Source organism: Stenella coeruleoalba (assembly GCF_951394435.1).
Source record: "Stenella coeruleoalba genome assembly, chromosome: 20".
Lineage (NCBI taxonomy): Eukaryota > Metazoa > Chordata > Mammalia > Artiodactyla > Delphinidae > Stenella > Stenella coeruleoalba.
Genome location: NC_137166.1, coordinates 12,880,530 through 12,900,711, shown reverse-complemented (window position 1 = coordinate 12,900,711; position 20,182 = coordinate 12,880,530). Strand labels below are relative to the sequence as shown.

At 48.6% G+C, this 20,182-nt stretch overlaps 1 protein-coding gene across 1 annotated transcript in view; it reads right to left on the bottom strand.

The window, feature by feature from the left end:
- Positions 1-6,538: 6,538 nt before the first annotated feature.
- The window catches only part of FA2H (fatty acid 2-hydroxylase), a 51,664-nt gene continuing 38,020 nt past the window's right edge, over positions 6,539-20,182 (bottom strand). Inside the window, exons 3-7 of the mRNA XM_079907609.1 lie at positions 18,529-18,671; positions 17,831-17,937; positions 11,023-11,195; positions 9,423-9,675; positions 6,539-8,034 (exon numbers count right to left, since the gene is read on the bottom strand). Coding sequence (XP_079763735.1) covers positions 7,955-8,034; positions 9,423-9,675; positions 11,023-11,195; positions 17,831-17,937; positions 18,529-18,671 — 756 coding nt within the window. The 3' untranslated portion in view covers positions 6,539-7,954. The remainder of the gene's footprint in view (positions 8,035-9,422; positions 9,676-11,022; positions 11,196-17,830; positions 17,938-18,528; positions 18,672-20,182) is intronic.

Sequence of the window (20,182 nt, the reverse complement as noted above, 5' to 3'; positions counted from 1 at the left end):
GAAACTGGAAGAATCACACTTTCTTATTTCAAAATATATTACAAAGCTACAGTAATCAAAACATTATGGTACTGGCATAACAGCTGACATATAGACCAATGGAACAGAATAGAGAACCCAGAAATAAATCCACATATATACGATCAACTGATCTTTGACAAGGGTGCCAAGAATACACAATGGGACAAGGATAGTCTGTTCAACAAATAGTGCTGGGAAAACCATATCCACATGCCAAAAAATTAAATTGAACCCTTATTTTATATCACTCACAAAAACCAACTCAAAATGGATTAAAGACTTACACATGACACCTGAAACTGTAAAACTTCTAGAAGAAGACATAGGGGAAAAGCTTTGTGACATTGACCCCAGCAATGATTTCATGGATACAACACCAAGAGCACAGGTAACAAAAATAAGTAAAATTATATTAAACTAAAAAGCTTCTACACAGCAAAAGAAACAAGAGTGGAAAAGCAACCTATGGAATGGTAGAAAATATTTTCAAACCATATATTTGATAAGGGGTTAATCTCCAAAATATATAAAGAACTCCTACAACTCAATGATAAAAAAAATGAATAACCTGATGAAAAAAATGGGCTAAGGACTTGAACAGACATTTCTCCAAAGAAGACTTACAAATGGCCCACTTGCATGTGAAAAAATGCTCAACGTTACTAATCATTAGGGAAATGCAAATCAAAACCACAATGAAATATCATCTCACACCTATCAAGATGGCTATTGTAAAAAAGAAGAAGACAACAAGTGTTGGTGAGGATGTAGAGAAACTGAAACCCTTGCACACTGTTGGAGGGAAAATGGTGCAGTCATTATGGAAATCAGTACGGAGGTTTCTCAAAAAGTTAAAAGTAGAACTACCATATGATCCAGCAATCCCACTTTTGGGTATTTAACCAAAATAGTTGAAATCAGGATTTCAAAGAAATAGCACATCTATGTTCATTGCAATACTATTCACAATAGCCAAGAAGTGAAAACAACCTAAATGTCCATTAACAGATGAATGGATAAAGTAAATGTGGTATATACCTACAATGGAATAGAATTCAGCCTTAAAAAAGAAGGAAATTCAGCAATATGTAACAACATGGATGAACCTCGAGGACATTATACTAAATGAAATAAGCTGATCACAGAAAGACAAATACAGCATGACTCAGCTTATAAGAGGTATCTAAAACATCAAATTCATAGAATCAAAAAGAGGCATGGTGGTTTCCAGAGGCTGTGGGAGGGGGAAATGGGGAGTTACTAGTCATTGAGCATCAAGTGTCGGTCAAGAAAGATGAATAAGCTCCAGAGAACTGCTGTACAACATTGTACCTACAGTCAACAATAATATATTGTACACTTTAAAAATTGTCAAGAGTGTAGACCTCATGTTAAGTGTTCTTTCCATAATAATAAAAAAGAAATAAAAGGACTGTAAGAGAATATATGAACAATTGTACACCAACCAATTAGATAACCTAGATGAGACGCACACAAATAATCTAAGTGATTCAAGAAGAAATAGAAAAATTTGAACAGACTTATAACAAGTAAAGAGACTGAATCAGTAATCAAAGCCCTCCCTCCAAAATAAAAGGTCGGGCCAGATGATTTCACTGGTGAATTCTACAAAACATTTGAAAATGAATTAACACTAATCCTTCTCAAACTGTTTCAAAAAGATAAATGGAGAGAACACTTCCTAACCCATTTTATGAGGCCAGCATTACCCTGATACCACAAGAAAGAAAACTACAAACCAATACCATTGATGAATATAGATGAAAAAATCCACAACTAAATACTAGAAAACTGAATCCTAAAACACAGTAGTGGATTGTACGCCTTTATATGACCAAATGAGATTTATTCTAGGAATGAAAGTGTGGTTCAACATATGAAATCAATATAATACACCATATTAATAAAACAAAGGAAAAAACCCCACATGATCATCTCAATTGAAGCAGGAACAAATTTTGACAAAATTCAACACCATTTCATGATGAAACACTCAGCAAACCAGGAACAGAAGGGAACTTCCCCTTGATAAAGGACATTTATGAAAAACCCACAGCTAACATCATATCTAATGGTGAAAGACTGAATGCTTTCTCCCTAAGATCAGGAATAAGAGAAGGATGCTCATGTTCATCAGTGCTGTTCAACATTGTACTGGAAGTTCTAGACAGAACAATTAGTCAAGAAAAAAAACTTAAGGCATTCAAACTGGATAACGAGAAGTAAAAATGTCTCTGTCCACTGATGACATAATCTTGTATGTAATAATCTTGTATGTAAAATAAAAATTTTACTAGAGCTAATGAAGGAATTCAGCAGAATTGCAGGATATAAGATTAACACAAAAATCAGTTGTGTGTCTATACACCAACAATGAAAAATACAATAAAGGAAATTATGAAAACAATTCCAATTACTATAGCAGCCAAAAGAATAAAATATTTGGGAATAAATATAACCAAGTAGGTGAAAAGACTTGTACACTGAAAACTACAAACCACTGCTGAAGTAAATTAAAGAGTTCCAGGTATAAACACCTGGACCGCCGGTCTCTTGCCAGTGCCTGTATTTGCAGAACTGGCAGTCAATATGCAAAAGAACACACTGATGCAGTTCACACAGATCAGCCTCACAGGGTACTGAGAGGGATGGGAAAGAAGGGGAGAGTGAATCTGGAGAGTAAATGGTAAGTATCTAGCCTATCTCATAATTCCTATGTCTGATGTCTTTGTTGGTATATTTGTTGCATGTTGTTTCTATCAGCGTTTACTCATGGTGCCTTCTTTCCCTGTTTGTTTTTATTGTGAGCTTATAGTCCTTGGAATTTTATCTGTGGGAATTTTTTTTTTTTTTTTTTTTTTTTTGCGGTCGCAGGTCTCTCACTGTTGTGGCCTCTCCCGTTGCGGAGCACAGGCTCCGGACGCGCAGGCTCTGAACGCTCAGGCTCAGCGGCCATGGCTCACGGGCCCAGCTGCTCCGCGGCATGTGGGATCTTCCCGGACCGGGGCACGAACCCATGTACCCTGCATCGGCAGGCAGACTCTCAACCACTGCGCCACCAGGGAAGCCCTGTGGGAATTTTTTGAGGCCCGGATTGAAGCTACATATTTTTCCACCAAAATTTATAAGTGCTTCTCCTGAGAGCCTTGTGGCTCCACCTGTCTGGGATATTTTACACTAAAATTTTGACTTGAGGTGTTTCAAACCACACAGTTTATGTGAATCCACACTTCAGACCACCATGAGGGCTATGCTTGGGGTTCTATATTCTCAAAAGAGCTTTTTCTCCACTCCATGCAGGTAATTTTACTTGCAGTGCCCTGGGAAGGTGGTTTTACTTCTGGTTTGCTCTTCCACTGCGGATCTAGCCTTTTGGGGTCTGTAGCAGACATGTCTGGGATCCTTGTCATATCCCTTCAGTCCACCTCTGGTCTTAACCTCAGTTGTGGTGGAAGGTTCTGTGGGAACTCAGCCACAGTTCTGGTGGATAATTCCTAGCAAGCTCACACTCAGCTTGTACTGACTGCATCCCACTTCAATTGCACACATCTGTCTTTCTGCTTTTGTTCCAGGACCTTTGTCAAAGCCAAGGAATCTGGTTGCGTTGCATGCTGGGACAGCACATCAGTGAGAAGGGTGTTGACACCAATGCTCAACCAATAGGAGAGGAAGCTGTGGGTAAATGTTCCAGCCTCATGTCCTTTAGGTGGACAATTCTGGCAGGTATTCTGTCTGCTTCTCAAGATGCCCCTGTGGAATCCGTATGAGAACTTCACATACTCATTCTTATTTGGCTCCCCCACTGTCTAATCTTTCCCAATTTCTCACTCTTTATTTCTGCAATTGCCTCCCAAATAAACTACATGCATGAATGTTCTTGTTTTAAGGTTTGCTTTTTAGGGAACCTAAATGAAGACAGCCCCCTACCTTTATGCTTTTGCCAAAATGATATTTTTTCTTCTTTTTCTTATCACTCCTTCTTCCACCTCCCCCACTATAAGCTAATAAGGTGTCTGGGATGGAGTGCAGATGAGACTCTTGGCATTTTCCAAATTTCACATTCACCCTGTAGCAACCTTAATAGGTAACAGTTCTTCATTGTGCCGTTATTACCTCATTGTAAAGAAATCTCCATCTTGTTTTGCAACCATCATATCTTTATAGAAAGTTAGAACTGGAAAGTTCATATGTATAGTTCCATCTTCCTCTCAAAAACAGTAGATGAGACAAAACAGTAAGTTAAGAGAACAGGTAAGGTGGAAAAGTGATGGAATTTTACAATCACAGACATCTGATTTCCAGTCATAAGGGGGCAGAGCCGCATGCTGTCACCAGAGGGCAGCAGAGGCCAGGGAACCGGTGGAAAACCAAATCCAAACAATGTAACCTGCCAGAGATCTGACAGAGATAAGACTAACACTTATTGGGGCCTGTTACAAGTTAGGCTTTGCGCTGAGCACAATTAGAAACAGTACAAAGTTCAAAGACAGAGATGGGAGGCTAGAGCCAATGCAGGAGTGGAACAGAGTCAAGTTAAGAGGGTGGTTCTTCAGGTCAGCTGAGAAACGCCCAAAGACAGCATGTCTGGAGGTAGAGCGATGCCAGAAATAAAGATAACGGCTATGGCCCTGTCCACTGCCAGGGCAGCTGGGTTGTTGCTAGAGAATCAGGTAAGTTGCTAGGGTCATTGAGAGTCAGTCAACCTGCGTATTTACTTTACACTGATCAGAATTTAAATGGCCCTTCGCCCACGTAAACATTAAACTTGCTTGATGATTTTTCTGTCTTCTCCCACTACAGAAATAATCACGTGCTCCAAGCTTCAGGCTTTCCCATCATGCTAGATGCGCTGGCATCTTGATAATGTCCCTTGCTGGCTTTAGCATCTAATCTTTGACTCCTCCTTGGGTCTCTTGCACTTGAAGATAAAATTCTCTGACTCCAGAAGGGACTGCACTGTGAGTGCCAACTGGCTTGAGGTTAAGGGCACTTTCTATATGGTTCTCTTCTGTAGGATGGGGCTCATTCTCTCCCTTCCAAGGCCTTGTGGAAATTCCTAACCCCCTGGAAAGTTCTAGCCAGCACAGTAGGAAGCTCTGGGGGAGTCTGTCCAATATTCACTGAGTGGACCTTTTCATTAATAGATTGGCTTGTTTTTTGTTTCTTTTTTCCCCCTAAATCTTCTCATTACCATGCTACAAACTCACATAGATTTTGACACTTCTTACTAGCTCTGTTTTTTTTTGTGTTTTTTTTTTTTTTGCGGTACGCGGGTCTCTCACTGTTGTGGCCTCTCCCGTTGTGGAGCACAGGCTCCAGACGCGCAGGCTCAGCGGCCATGGCTCACGGGCCCAGCCGCTCCGCGGCATGTGGGATCTTCCCGGACCGGGGCACGAACCCGTGTCCCCTGCATCGTCAGGCGGACTCTCAACCACTGCGCCACCAGGGAAGCCCTGTTTTAATCTTTTCAAAGAATTTTTTTTTTCCAATTAATGTTTTGCTCAAACTTGCTCATCTTAGGCCTGTCTCCGGTGGACTCACATATTTACAACTAGTTGATCTCTTCCTTTACTCCTGCTTTTTCTTTCTTCCTTCCCCTGGGGAGTGATGCTCCATGGTTGGATTCCCAACAGCATCTAGGGAATGGAGGTTGGATTTCTGCTGCTTCGATGGCCTGATTCCAGGAGCTTGAGGGAGGATTGGCTCAGACAGGTCACCCTAACCTTTAGGCTGGGAGCTGCTCTCTCGAGCAGGGAGAGGCAGCAGGAGCAGGGGCCCCTCCATGTGGCCACAGTCTCGCCAACATCAGCTTGCCTCCACTTTCATTTTTGCCTCTGCATCCTTGTGCAGGCGAATGCAGAGCCCACCTCTGCCGCACCTACTGAATGAGACTCTGAGTGTTGAGGACTTGGATCTGTGGTTTGATAGGTTCCATAGGTGGTTCTGATGTGGTGGCTTGGGACGATATCCTGGGAAACTGTTTCACCCAGACTGAGCTGGCCTGAAGTTCTAGTTCCTACATTGGGCATTTGTTGCTGGAGCCTTAGAAAAGTCAACTAGAGTCTTAGCTGTGGTCTGATGAATTCCAAAAGAAACACCTCCTCTGTTGTGTACCAAGGCAGTTCGTGGGAGTGACGCCCCCTTATGCCCACCTCCAGGTATAAGCAGTGAGGGAGAGATGCTGTCTGCAGAGAATTTAAAAACAGTTAACGAGGGAATTCCCTGGTGGTCCAGTGGTTAGGGCCTCGCGATTTCACTGTGAATGGCGTGGGTTTGATCCCTGGTCGGGGAACTAAGATCCCGCAAGCCCCGAGGCAGTGGCCAAAAAAAAAAACCAAACAGTAATAAAATCGAATAAAAAGATGGGGGTTGGTCTGCTTTTTATCATCACTATACCCCAGCAAGTCTACACAACCTGGTCAGCGATCGAATAAATACTCCTTCCTGCTCAACCAGCCACACCCCCCCAACCCTTCTGCGCCTCCCTGGCCTCGACCAAGTCTGGTGAGTCGCCATCAGCAAGTAACACCTCATCTTTTTTGGTTTCTTTTCCAATGTGTTTATTTTTCAAAATATACAATTTATTTACACCTTTATTTCACAACGGTAGTTTGTATATTTATTCCAAAATCTTTAAATAACCCCGCAGTAAACAGTACAAATCACAGGATCGGTCAAACTGCTTCCCTTTAGCCTTTACACACATCGAGTTTTTAAAAAGTTTCAAGTAGTAACGGTTTGTGGGTAAGAAGGGAACAAAAATAAGACAAAAACGTTTTTACATAAGCTCGACATGTAGGATTAGAAAGGGCAATCTGAGCAGCTACTTGGTCTGGGGCCCGACTAAGGGTATTTATAGAGTTTATAAATAAGACCCTCTTATGAGCAGCGAGGGTTTTGGTTATGAGGAAGAAAGGGGGGGAACCTCGTCCGCTGGGGTGGAAGGGGCTGGGAGATAAGGCACCGCATCAAGGCTTCTTCTCGGCTTAAGGAGGCACTGGCTGGAAGGGTCCTGAGTGAGGCGGGCAGGGGCCCACGTATGCCAGGTGGAGGTCGAGAATGGCTGGGGACAGGATGGGGCTCCCATCCACGGAGAGGTCTCTTCAGCCTCCCTTGGAGAAAAGCTTTGTGATTCTGGAGGCGGAGAGACGGCTAGAGCAGCTGGTGCTTCCTAAAGAAAGGGGCGTGGGCTCCCTCCAGGCTTGAGACCCGCAACAGCTACTCTCGGCCCACCTGCACAGACAGGTGAGGGCCAGGCGTGTGGGCGCTGGATGTGTCACAGCCCGAGGCACCTGGTGATGCAGCTGGCATTTGTCATTGGCAAGGGACAAAGGTGCTGCCCCAGGAGGCTTCCTGCTTTCTCCTCTTCGGACAGTGCTTCATCCACCTCTGTGTCCTCCAGTCCTCAGGAGAACAGCCTGAACCACCACACACTCCCCGGCGACAGAAGGTGGGGAAGACGAGGGCCATGGCCCTGCAGACCCCGCTCTTCACTGTTAACACTGGCAGCTCCAGGGTGCTAAGACACAGGTGGGACACCAGCTGGTCCCAGGGGTCAGTTGCCTTCACTCCCCTTAGGAAAGTCCCCACTGGCTGGGTCCTGAAGCAGTCCTGTGGGCTAAGGCACTGGGCGGGGGTGTGAGTGAAGAGGCTGGGATGCTCCAGGAAAGAGCTAGTCCCTGAGGGCCAGTGGGCCACCAAGTGGACGTGACCCTCCTGTGCTGGGTCAGGACGGCAGTCTCAGGGTTAGCCTCGGGCTTCAGGGTTTCCCCAGCACCCTCCACCAAGCCCAAGGGCCGGACAAAGCCTGCACTGCCTGGTCAAGCAAACCTTCTTTGCAGGGTCTGGACGGGGGTGGACTGGGGTAGGGGCCACAGCGGGGCTGAGGGCAGGACAACAGGGCTGGGAGTTGTCACTGTATCTTCGGGTGGGGTTCTTCCAGAATAAGGGTGTGGAAAAAGTGATCCCAAAATTTAGTGCTGATGCCAAATCCTAGAGAGGGAGACAAATGGGGAGAAGATGAGGCATTCTTGAAGGAGTCAATCTGCTTGGAAGGGAGCCTAGCTGGGGCTAGCACGTGGGGAAGATTTCAACATAGTCCCCGATGGCCTTTCCAACTCTCAGGGCCATACTGGCAGGAGTCAAGAGCAGGGTACCAGTGTTTCTAGACTCCCAAGGATACCGTTGGAATAACCCCAAATTTCTTATCTGGCCTGGCTTCCTGGGAGAGCCTGGCTGCTGCCTGCCTCTTCCTCTCTCTGCCTCACACTCCAGCCGCCTCCTTCTCTTTGAAGATGCCAAGTTCATTCCTGCTTCAAGGCTTCGCACCTGTTGCTCCTGGGAGGCTCTTTCTCCAGACATTGGATGCTGGCTTCTCCTAATTCAGGTCTCAGCTCTAATGACGTCTCTGCAGTGACACCTTCCTGGACCACTTTAGCTAGCATTCTGCTGTCCAGCAGGGTAGCCACTAGCCCATGTGACTTCTGAGCACTGGAAATGTGGCCTGAGCTATGGAGGGACTAAATTCCCAGTTTCATTTAATTTTAATTAACTTACATTTCAATGTAAAAAGCTATACTCGATTCAGTTACTGGAGAACTTTTAGGCACGTTCGGAGCAACTCATGTATGTGAATCTACTTTTTTGACTGTAAATTTTATAAACTCTAAATATGGATCAAGTATTTCCAATGAACATTTAGCCCTTGAATGGCGACAGGCTTGTAAGTGCAAGATACACACCGGATATCGAAGACTTACTAGAAGGAAAGAATGTAACATTTCTCATTAACAATTTTATTTTTTTTGGCCACGCCGCACGGCTTGAGGGATCCCAGTTCCCCAACCAGGGATCAAACCTGGGCCCACGGCAGGCTGAGTCCTCAGGCTGAAAGCTCTGAGTCCTAACCACTGGGCCTCCAGGGAATGCCCAACAATTTTTATATTGATCACACGTTGAAATGATAATATTTTGGTTGTATTTGGCTTAATAAACTATATGATTAAAATTAACTTCATTGGTTTAATTTTACTTGTTAATGTGGCTACTAGAAAATGTAAAATCCCATCTGTGACTCATATTCTATATTATTAAACAGGGTGGGTCCCCTCTCCTGCTGACATGGTTTCTCTAACATCACTTTGCTTTATTTTCTTTGTGGCACTTATCACTGTCTGGAATGGTCTTTGCTATTTACTGGTTTCCTTGTTTGTCTGTCTCTGCACAGCCCCCTGCACCAGGGACTAGGATGGGAGTTCCACGCTTGCCTTGCTGACTGTGTATCCCCAGAACCGTGCCTGGCCCTGGCTAGAAGCTCAGGGGTAGCTGTCAAATAAGAAATGAACAAACGAGGAAGTGGGGAGGCACCGGCAGGTCCTCACCTGACTGCTGATGTGCAAAGTGGTGCTTGACGTGGTGGGCCTTCAGGTTGTACAGGTAGGAGCCCTTGTGCGGGGAGCCGAAGTGCAGGTAGTAGTGGATCATGTCGTAGATGACGTAGCCCAGGAGGCCACCTGCAAACACAGTGCCCCCCACCGCCTCGGGCAGGATGAGCCGTAAGAACACGTAGAAGAAAGCTATCACCAGAGAGGCTGGCACAGGGGGGAAGACCAGGCGGGACTCGTCGAAGGGTGCCTGTGGATGGAGGGGCTCATGTGTCAGGACGCAGCCCGGGGCCCCAGGGCCTGACTGTGGTCACACACAGCATGCCGGCCCAGAGGTGCTCCCATGGGGGATGGGGCAGAGCAGCCCAGACAGTCCAGGGAGGGTGTAGGCTTAGCACCCTCGGTGGCTTTGGGGAGGGTGGGCCACCAAGACTAGAAGCCCTGGAGAGTCTGTCCCACCCCCAGTTTCCAAGCCAGGATGGGACCTGGAAAACCGGCCAAGAAAACAGGGGTGGGTGTGATGTGGGCAGGGTGCTCGCAGAGCAGAGTCCCTCTTTATGCTGAAGAGGCCCCTGTGGCTCTGGAATTTGTTCGGTGCTAGGGAGGAGGCCCAGCCCCCCACCCCAAGTACCAGGCGGGGCACCTGGACACGGCCCGAGGGTGATGAAGGCGCACATGGTAGACGATGCTGGAAGTGTTAACAGGCAGGTCCCCCACCCCAGGTGGCCTTCTTTGTTCCAAGGGGGTGTTGTCACAGTGAACCAGACAACAAAAGAACCTAGTCTTTGGCTCCGGAGCTTCACAAGCCAAGGGCCTGGCAGACAGGTAAGATTTTAGAGACTGTGTGAGTATTCTGAGGAGAGACCCTCTCTGGGCTGAAAGAGGAGAGAGAAATCAGGCGACAGAGAAAGAGCAATATACCGATGTGGGCCTCCCTCCCCTCTGACCAGGAGCAGCAGGACTTGCTGGCCATGTGCCAGAACACCAGCTCCAGGACAAAGAAGGAAGGAAGGGAGCGGGGAGGATGGAGACCCTGGGATAGGCCGAGAACAGCATGGCGCAGGGACAGAGAAGCAGCAGGGAGACACAACTTCCTCTGGGCACACCTGGCTTCCAATCGCAGCTGCTGGGACCATCATGTTGCCCTTGAGGAGCCCCAGTGGGGTGGATGGCTGACAGCACAGACTCTGGATTCCACAGGGGACAACATCCAGGTGTGACCTTGGGTGAATTCCTTAGTTCCTTTATTTCCCCAAGCCTCAGTCTGCCAGTCTGTGGAATGGGGAGAACTGTAGCCCCATCTTCAGAATGAAGCTCCACAAGGGCAGTGATTCTGGACTGTTTTGTTCAATGGTGTCTAGAACGGTGCCCGGCACCTAGTGAGCACTTAAGTGAGCATTTACTGAATGAATGAATAAATGAAGGAATGAAGTTGTTGTGAGGATTCAAGTTGGACACACAGGCTCACTCTGTCCACGCCCGGTGCAGGTTAGGACCCAGTCACACCCAGTCACATTTCCCCTCGCTCTCAACCTGACTCCCACCAAGACGGGCAGCTCCCATGGGTGGGACCCGGGTGAGAGCCTGCCCTGCTCACCTTGTGGTGCTGGCCGTGCATGATGAAGTGCAGCATGATGAGGTAATAGCTGTCGTTAGGGGGTTTCATGTGGAACAGGAAGCGGTGGATGAGGTACTCTACGAGGCTCCAGAGGAGCAGCCCCAGCATGAAGAGGCCCGGGAACGTGGACTCAGGCATGGCTACCGAGTACTCTGCAGAGGGGCAGGAGAGAGGCAAGGTCAGGGCAGACAGCCCCAGGGCACAGCAGTGCCTGGTAGCTCCAGAGGTCCTGTCTCAAGGCCCTGTCACCTTAGGAGCTGCTGCCCTTTGCCCAGCAGCTATGGGGCCCAGCCCCACTATTAGGGCCTTTGAATCAAAATGGGAAGGAGGCTGTGACGATCTATGCTGGGCTTAGGAGAAGTCCTCTCAGAGGACTGTTGATGTGGGGTATTACATGGATTTCCGATGTTGAACCACCCTTGCATTCTGGAATAAATCCTATTTGGCGGTGGTGTATAATCCTTTCATATGTTCTAGGATTCAGTTTTCTAGTGTTTCGTTGAGGACTGTTGCATCTATATTCGTCCGTGATATTAGTTGGTAGTTTTCTTTCTTGTGGTGTCTCTGTCTGGCTTTGGTATTGGAGTAAGATTTGGCTAGACATCTGAGATCTTCCTTAAAGCGACTGTAAGAGGAACAGCTATGGCCAGCACTGGACCTCTACCTGGTGCTATGGTCGGAACGTGTTCCCTCAAATTCATATGTTGAAACCTAACCCCCAAGGTGATGGGAGGTGATTAGGTCACGGGTGAATAGGACTAATTCCCTTATAAAAGAGGCTCGAGAGAACTCTTCCCCTTTCTGCCGTGGGAGGATACAATGAGTCTTTGACCTAGAAGAGGGCCCTCACCTGACCATGCTGACACTCTGATCTGGGACATCCAGCCTCCAGAATCGTGAGCAATTCATTTCTGTTTTTACAAGCCACCCAGTCTGTGATGTTTTGTTATAGAAGCCTGAACGGACAAGGAAAAAGTGACCTTGCCCCAGTGGCATGGAGGAGAGGGACGGGCGATTCTGATGAAGCCAGCAGAGCTGGGGGGCTATTGGTGGAAGATGTTAACCACCAGGGACTGGGGGGCCAGGAGGGCCAGGAAAACCCAAGGAGAGATGGGTTCATGAACAATACTTCAAATCATAGCATATGAGGAAGATGCGAAAAACCTGAAGATGATTGGCCCGGAGACCAGAAGACTGGAGAGATGTAATTATCATGAAGTGTGAGGTTCCCCATGCCCAGCCCTTGGAGGACAGCCTGCAGTCCTTCCGGCTCTCGTTTCTTTTCTCTACTTCATCCATTCTTCGACTTCACCGACACTTCAGCTCTTGTCACAGTTTTCTTCATGTCTATGCTCACCCTCTTAGCTCTATTTCTTTTCTCCACAAGCTATTGCTTTGGCTATACTGGCTCTCTCTTTTAAAAAGGAGCAGCTTTATTGAACTATAACTCACATATCTTACAATTCACCCATTTCAAGTGTACAATTCAATGGTTTTTAGTATACTCAGAGTTGTACAACCATCACAATTTTAGAACATTTTTATCAGCCCAGAAAGAAACCCATTACCCATTAGCAGTCACTACTCATTTCCTCCACCCCCTGCCATTTCCCAGAGCCAGGAATCCCCTAATCTACTTTCTGTCTATTGCATCTGCCTCTTCTGTGTATTTCGTATCCATGGACTCATCCAGTATGTGGTCTTTTGTGACTGGCTTCTTTCACTTACAATATTTTCAAGGTTCATCCACGTGGTAGCGTGTATCAGAACTTCTTTCCTTTTTAAGGCTGAATAATATTCCTTATCAATACGGATGCACCACATTTGTTTATCCACTCCTCAGTTGATGGACAGCTGGGTTGTTTCTACTTTTTGGCTATTATGAATAATGCTGCTGTGAACATTCATGTGCGATTTTTTGAGTGGACGTATGTCTCCAGTTGTCTTGGGTATATGCCTAGGAGTGGAATTGCTGGCACCTACTGCAACTACGTTTAACTTTTGGGGAAACTACCAAACTGTTTTCTAAAGCTAGACATTCTTTTTTTTTTTTTTTTTTTGCTGTACGCGGGCCTCTCACTGTTGTGCCTCTCCCGTTGTGGAGCACAGGCTCTGGACGCGCAGGCTCAGCGGCCATGGCTCACGGGCCCAGCCGCTCCACGGCATGTGGGATCTTCCCGGACCGGGGCACGCACCCGTGTCGCCTGCATCGGCAGGCGGACTCTCAACCACTGCGCCACCAGGGAAGCCCGACCACTCTATTTTTGAGTCTGTAACCCCGTAAGTTCCCATCCTGAGGTTTATGAATACCCAGAGTCCTCGGTCGGATTTCAGAGTGAACCTGCTGACGTGGTATCCCAAACGATGCATCTGCGTGCATCTTTCTGGGGGTTGAGTCCACAAATTTTCAGATCCTCCAAGGAACTGGAACCAACAAGGTTTGAACACACAGCTCCACTCCCTGCCTACTGGGATACTTGGCTTTTCTCCTCTTCTCTAGATGCCCTTTGTCAGGCTCCATCGTGGAAACTGCCTCTGTCCCCAGGGTCAAAACCTTGACCCTTCCCTCTTATATGCGCTCTGTTTGATCTAGGATGTCAGCCGCACCTGCCTGCTGACAAGCCCCAGATCTATGCCTCCAGCTCAGCCCTGGACGGCCGCTTGCTACTGGGCATCTCCATGCAGCTGTCCACAGCCCCGCCTCCAAGGTCAGCAGCTTCCAAATGAAGCCAATCATCTTCTTCTTCCTTCCTGCCCACCCTGTCACCCCAAGCTGCACCTCAGTGCGGGGGTTAATGACTTCCACACATTACCTAAGGCTCAACTTATTCCTGTCTCCTGCGTCCAACCTGTCACCAAGCTCTGTCAGCTGCCTCTCCTTAATATCTTCTGGCAAAATAAAAAAAAAAGCCAGACACAAAAGACCACATACTGTAGGAGTCTATTTATATGGCATGTCCAGAATAGGCAAATGTAGAGAGACAGAAGTAGACTGGTGGTTGCCAGGGGCTGGACGAGGGGGGAATGGGGAGCAGAAGTTCAGTGGGGGTGGGGTTTCGTTTTGGGGTGATGAAAACCTTTTGGAACTAGACAAAAGTGGTGGTGGCACAACATTGTGAACGTACTAAATGCCACTGAATTGTTCTCTTCAGAATGGTTCATTTTATGTTATATGTATCTCACCTCAATTTAAAAAAGAATCTCTTGGGTCAGTTCACTGCCCTGACGCCCCCACTACCTCATCACCCGGTGGCTGCATCAGCTTCCTACTCCAACTCTCTGCCCCTACATGCTGTTAAAACCCTCCTGTGGTGCCTTGTTCTCTTTAGGTAAAGTCCAAACCCCTAGCCTGGCACTCGAGCTCGCTTGAGATCCAGCCCTGCCAGACACATCCCTGCCTCATTGCCCCATCACCCTCTACGGGGGCCAAACCGAACCACCTGCGGCTCCTGAGATGCCCGCGTTCCCCACCCACACATATCTTTTCCTTCGCTGGAATTCCCTCCCTCCCCTCCTTACCCCACGTGTCTCCTCCTGTGAGAAGCCTCTGCAGACACCCTTTGCCCCGACCTGGGCCGGGCTTGAGGCCACATCATCCTTCCTCATGCTGAGCTATGGCTGCCGTTTTACCCACTTGTCCCCACCAGGTTGTGAGCATTTTATGGGCATTTTGTTCTGTATCTCCTGTGCTTAACACAGCAGGTGCTCAGACACTCGTGAGATTCGTGGGCCAGCCCAAGTCTCTCTGGAGGGCTGGACAAAGATGAGATTTGACCCGTACTGCTCTAAGGGCAGAACAGGGGCAGCCTCTGGTTCTGTTTAAGAAAGCACTTCTGAAGGACTGTGCCCAGTGTGAATGACCACAGGGAACTAGTGAGTAAGGAGAGAGCCCAGGAAGGTGAGGAGGAGAGGTGACTTTCCTGCTCTGTGGACCAGATTCCAGGCCCAGGGCCGTTCTGATAGACGGTTCCAAATGAGTCTCTAAGCTAAGAAAGGATTTTTCACACCTTGCCTGGAAAGTAACACAACGCAGCTAAGGTTCAATCCCCAAAGGACCCAGCCAATCTTTCTGAAATCAGGCGTTGAGCTGGTCTGACATTTCTCATCAGTGGGGCCTGCTGTGTCCACATCTGGCATGAGACACATGGCTGACAGCACTCCCTGTCAGTAGCCATCCAGCCCTGGCTGGGCTGCTCTGGTTGGCCAGGTCCCACTTTGAGGGAAGGCTGGACACCTCTGGGGTCTTTCAGGACACTCTGGTGAAGTGCAGGGAGCCTGGGCTTTGGATTTGCAGACCGGGGTTCAGATCCCGGCTCTGTACCATCTACGTGTTTTCTCAACAGTAAAATATCCTATCACTTGTGAAGGGCTGTTGCTAAGACAGAGGGAATACAACACCTGATTATGTGATAAATATATATCTTATATATAAGAATAATATACTGTATATTAATACTTATCATAATAATATAATATGCCTCATATATAACAAGAAGCTACTATAATTTTTAAATATAATGAGTCAAAGTACATCTAAGTTCCACACAGTCCTCCTTGTGCTGTGTTTTCTCAGTTCTCCTTGCAGGGCTCTGGAGGGTCCCTGGTTGGGGGAGAAGGAGTTTCCCAGCTCCCCCGCCCCAGAGTGCAGGAGCCCTTCCTCGCTGTGTAGCTCTCTTGTCAGCAGGGAAAGGACTGGACATACAGAAGCATTCCCTGGCCACAGACTTTGGTCTTGACCTTTGCTGGGGCTCCCACCACAATTGCATGGAGGCCTGAATCCTTGCCTAGGACGCTGCTCTGCACTCACTCTAATGTGCCTCCGGGAACTGCGCTGGGGGCCAGCCTGGATGTGCAGAAGCCCTCTGCTTTCCAAAGCATTTTCACACACGCACCTAGGAATTTCAGCCTTGCACTGGTGTCTCCATGCAGCTTCCACTGTTCCTTGGCACCCTGAGTCTCCTGCATTTACTCCAGTGCACCCTTTGTCCAGCAGCTGTGCTGGGACCCTGCTGAGTTTCCACTCGCCTTGCTTTGTGGCTCTATTTTTTTCTGCCTGTGGCCTGTGCCTTGCCTGATGAGCTGCAGGTGAGGGAGGCGTGTGCGGCTCTCATGCCACCATCGCTGGCATCATGGTCACAGCCCCATTAACCCCCTACACTAGACCTTTATTAGACAGCACATTTCAGCTCTCTGCAGAGGCCCGTGGTTCTGATGAAGCCATCGAATCACCCTCCCTGCCTCGCAGAAGAGTCCCCTCCTATAGGTCAAGGCTCCGCCCGCCCCCTCACCCCAGCATCACCCCCATCAGCCCATCAGGCCGGAGCTGGTACCGAGTGGCATCTCTGGAGGAATCCTGCAAAGGGACCTGGGCCAAAGCTCTGGCATCCCATTCCCCCTCTGGCCCCAGCCCTGGCGGCCCTGCCACTGTTGGTGATTGTTAGGGGAGCGCCTGGCAGACAGTGGGTGATTCAGTGAGCAGGCCGTCTCAGCAACAAGCCCTGTGCTGTGCCTGAGCTATTCAGCGTGGGCAGAAAAGGGTAACCTTGGCTCGAGGGGTGCACACATTAACCCTTGGGGACCGGGAGCAGCCTGGGCTCTGGGGGACTTCCTGCAGCTGGCTCAGCACCTCCCCATCCTGGACCAGGTGGGAAAACTGGGGCTCTAGGTGCTGTGGCTGTGGCCCCTCTCATCTAAACCATTCAGCCCTCAACTTCTGCTCCTGGGCGAGGCAGGCAGGAGAGAGCCTCAGAGTGTGGAGAGAAGGAGCCTCTGTCTGGCAGCGACAGGGGTTCAGAGGCTCATAGTTGGGAACATGACACGTGATCAGGAGAGGAAAGCCCACCTGAGCTATTCCCAGCACCCCTCTCCCACCTGTCCCCCTACCCGGCCTCTGTCTGAGCCATTTGCCATAGGCAAGCACTTCCCCAAGGCAGGTTCTGCCAGGACGGACAGATTACCTGGGCAGGTGACAGATTACCTGGAGACCAAAGGTAGGTGATGAACTTGGGAGGCAGGCTGGCAGAAGAGGCCCAAACCTGTGGCTGCCCTGGGAGACTCAGCCTCACAGGCTCTTTGGAAGTCACCCCATGTCAGCCCTTCTCTCTGTCCCCTGCCCACCTGGGTGGCACCTAGCATCTACATCCCAGCCACGTGACCCTGAATTGCTCACTTGACTTCCCGAGGTTCCATTTCCTTATCTCTAAAGGGGTGTACCTTTCTTGTGGGGCTGTTGGGAGGGTTAAATGAGATGGTCCCTGGAAAGCACCAGGCATGTGATAAGTGCTCAGTAGAGGTTAGTGGGTTGCTACTCTGAGTCAGGGCTTCTGCCGCCGGGCCTTTGCCCTGGGGGACATTCTAGGACACTCTGGGATCCTTCTCTCCCAGGCTCTAATCTGTGTTCTGTTCGTGAACCATTCCAAGTTCAGCTCTCTGCTGTGCCACCTGGTGAAATGACTTCATTTAGTTTCCTGACAAACAATCCCAGGTCACACTTTTTCTATTCTTAGACTCAGTGAGAAACCCCATCTTTATTGTTACAGCACTTGATGAAATGATTTCATTTAGTGCCTGCTAATGTGTGGCTGGTTGTTTTTTAAAACTCATTTTGTGGAGGGTGGGGAGGTCTGACATTTCTTTTGGAAGAATATTTCTACAGATAGACCTCATTTTAAAATCTTTGTGATATGGTTTAGGGTTCTATGTTCTCAGAAACTCAGAACCAGGGAGAGCACCAAGGTCTCCAGCCTTCAGGATCCACGGGAGCAATTGAGGAAGGACCCAACATTACCTGTGGTGAAGGACGTGAAGAGTCGGACATTGCCCTGGGCGAGGGTTCGGTAGTAGGACCAACTGAGATACAGCATCAGGGGAACCCAGATGATAGGGACGCTGTACCTGCAGGAAGGTCGTCAGGGTGAGAGATATACATGCACAGAAGCTCGAGAGGGTCCAACTTCCCTAGAGACACACCTCTCAACTAGAGGGGGATGAGATGATACCAAAGCATGTGCACAAAGCATATGGAGACTTGCGGTCCAGGGGACACTGATGTGGGGGATGGGGAGGGGAGGAGGAGAGAAGCTGTGAGTCTGTCTCAGTCTCTGAGATGAATTACTGGCAGGAAAAAAAAAAAAGTCCTTCTGGCTAACAGTGCAGCTAGATGGGTGCTGACCTCTTGTGGCAGAGGGGCTAATTGCAGGCAAAATAGTCTGCCATGGGCAGGGAAGGCTAGAAACCCCTCACAGGAGTCTGGAATAGAACAGGAGTGACATTCAAAGTGGTTTCTGGCTACATGTTGGATTGTCACTCAGTGGACAAAATCATGCATACGAATGGATTATGCCTATGGCATGTTCCACTATTGCCAAGAGCTTACAGTACAGCTCTGGGCTCCAGGGAGGGATCCATTTGACCCTTCCCCTTTGCATCTGATTGGCACCATCAGGAGAGAGGGATAGCCCACCATGGTCCGAGAGCAGGGCTCACCAGACAGTCTTGCTGAGGGCCTCGACGAGATCTGAGTGGAAGAGGCGGATGGGCCTGGTCACCGGCTGGTGGACCCACTCATCATACTTCTCTCCCAAGTGGCCTACCTGCCACAGTAGGGGCTTCTGCCAGTCTACCAGGTCCTGCAAGAGATAAAGTCAAGTGGACACTTGAAATTCACACCTGTGCACATTCGTTCTCCCATCTCCTGGTTACAGCATCCTACTCCCCAGCCCCACCACAGCATATGTGGTCTGTATGGAGCTACCAACCCTCCTGCTCCAGTGCTTGGGGACTAACTGTTCATCCCAACCCGAGGGCCACAGAAATGGGATCCAGGATAGGCCCATGGCCTAGGTTGGTGCAATGAGCCATCGGACAGCCCTCTCCTCTTGCTGGGATTGCTAGGTTGGCAGGGCATGACCCTGGAGTTGCCAGTGAAGGCTGCCTGAGGATGAAGTCAACACAGAGGATGCCCAAGCCCGGAGCTGGAGACACTGAATCCTGGTGATGACATTTGAGTGCCTAGATTCAGCCACGCATGAAGCTTGAAGTCTTAACCAGGATTCTTTAGGTATTGGAGCCAATACATTCTGTACTAGGAATCAAGTAGGCCCTTTCTCCTCCAACAAGGGCTTTCTTCTTTTTTTGTGTGGCTGCACTGGGTCTTCGTTGATGTGCACAGGCTTTTCTCTAGTTGCGGTGAGTGGGAGCTATTCTTCATTGCAGTGTGTGGGCTTCTCATTGCAGTGGCTTCTCTTGTTGTGGAGCACAGGCTCTAGGGGCATGGGCTTCAGTAGTTGCAGCACGCAGGCCCCAGAGCACGAGGGCTTCAGTAGTTGTGGTGTGTGGGCTCAGTGGTTGCAGCTCACAGGCTCTAGAGTGTGTACTCAGTAGTTGGTGGCGCATGGGCTTAGTTGCCTCGAGGCATGTGGGATCTTCTCAGACCAGGGATCGAACCCATGTTCCCTGCATTGGCAGGCAGATTCTTTTCTTTTTTTTCTTTAATTTATTTATGTATTTTTATTTATTTATTTTTGGCTGCATTGGGTCTTCGTTGCTGTGCGCAGGCTTTCTCTAGTTGCTGCGAGGAGGGGCTACTCTTCATTGTGGTGCATGGGCTTCTCATTGCAGTGGCTTCTCTTGTTGCAGAGTATGGGCTCTAGGCACGTGGGCTTCAGTAGTTGTGGCACACGGGCTCAGCAGTTGTGGCATGCGGGCTCTAGAGCGCAGGCTCAGTAGTTGTGGCGCACAGGCTCAGTTGCTCTGTGGCATGTGGGATCATCCCGGACCAGGGCTCGAATCCATGTCTCCTGCACGGGCAGGTGGATTCTTAACCACTGCCCCACCAGAGAAGTCCAAGGGCTTTCTTCTTAGTGGTGGCCTGTGTAATTCATTCATTCACCCATTCAAACAATCATTCGTTCAGCACTTTGCTTGACATATATCTATATTTCTATGTTAGTTGCTGGGAAGAATAAACAACAATGTAAGAGACCATCTTTGCTTCACATAGCTTAGTGCTGAAGCACAGTTCAGACTCTAGAGACAGGCTCTATCACTTACTGTGTGACCTTGGGGAAATTACTTGACCTCTCTGAGCCCCAGTTTACCTAGCTATGAAATGGAAGTAATAATAATGGTACCCACATAA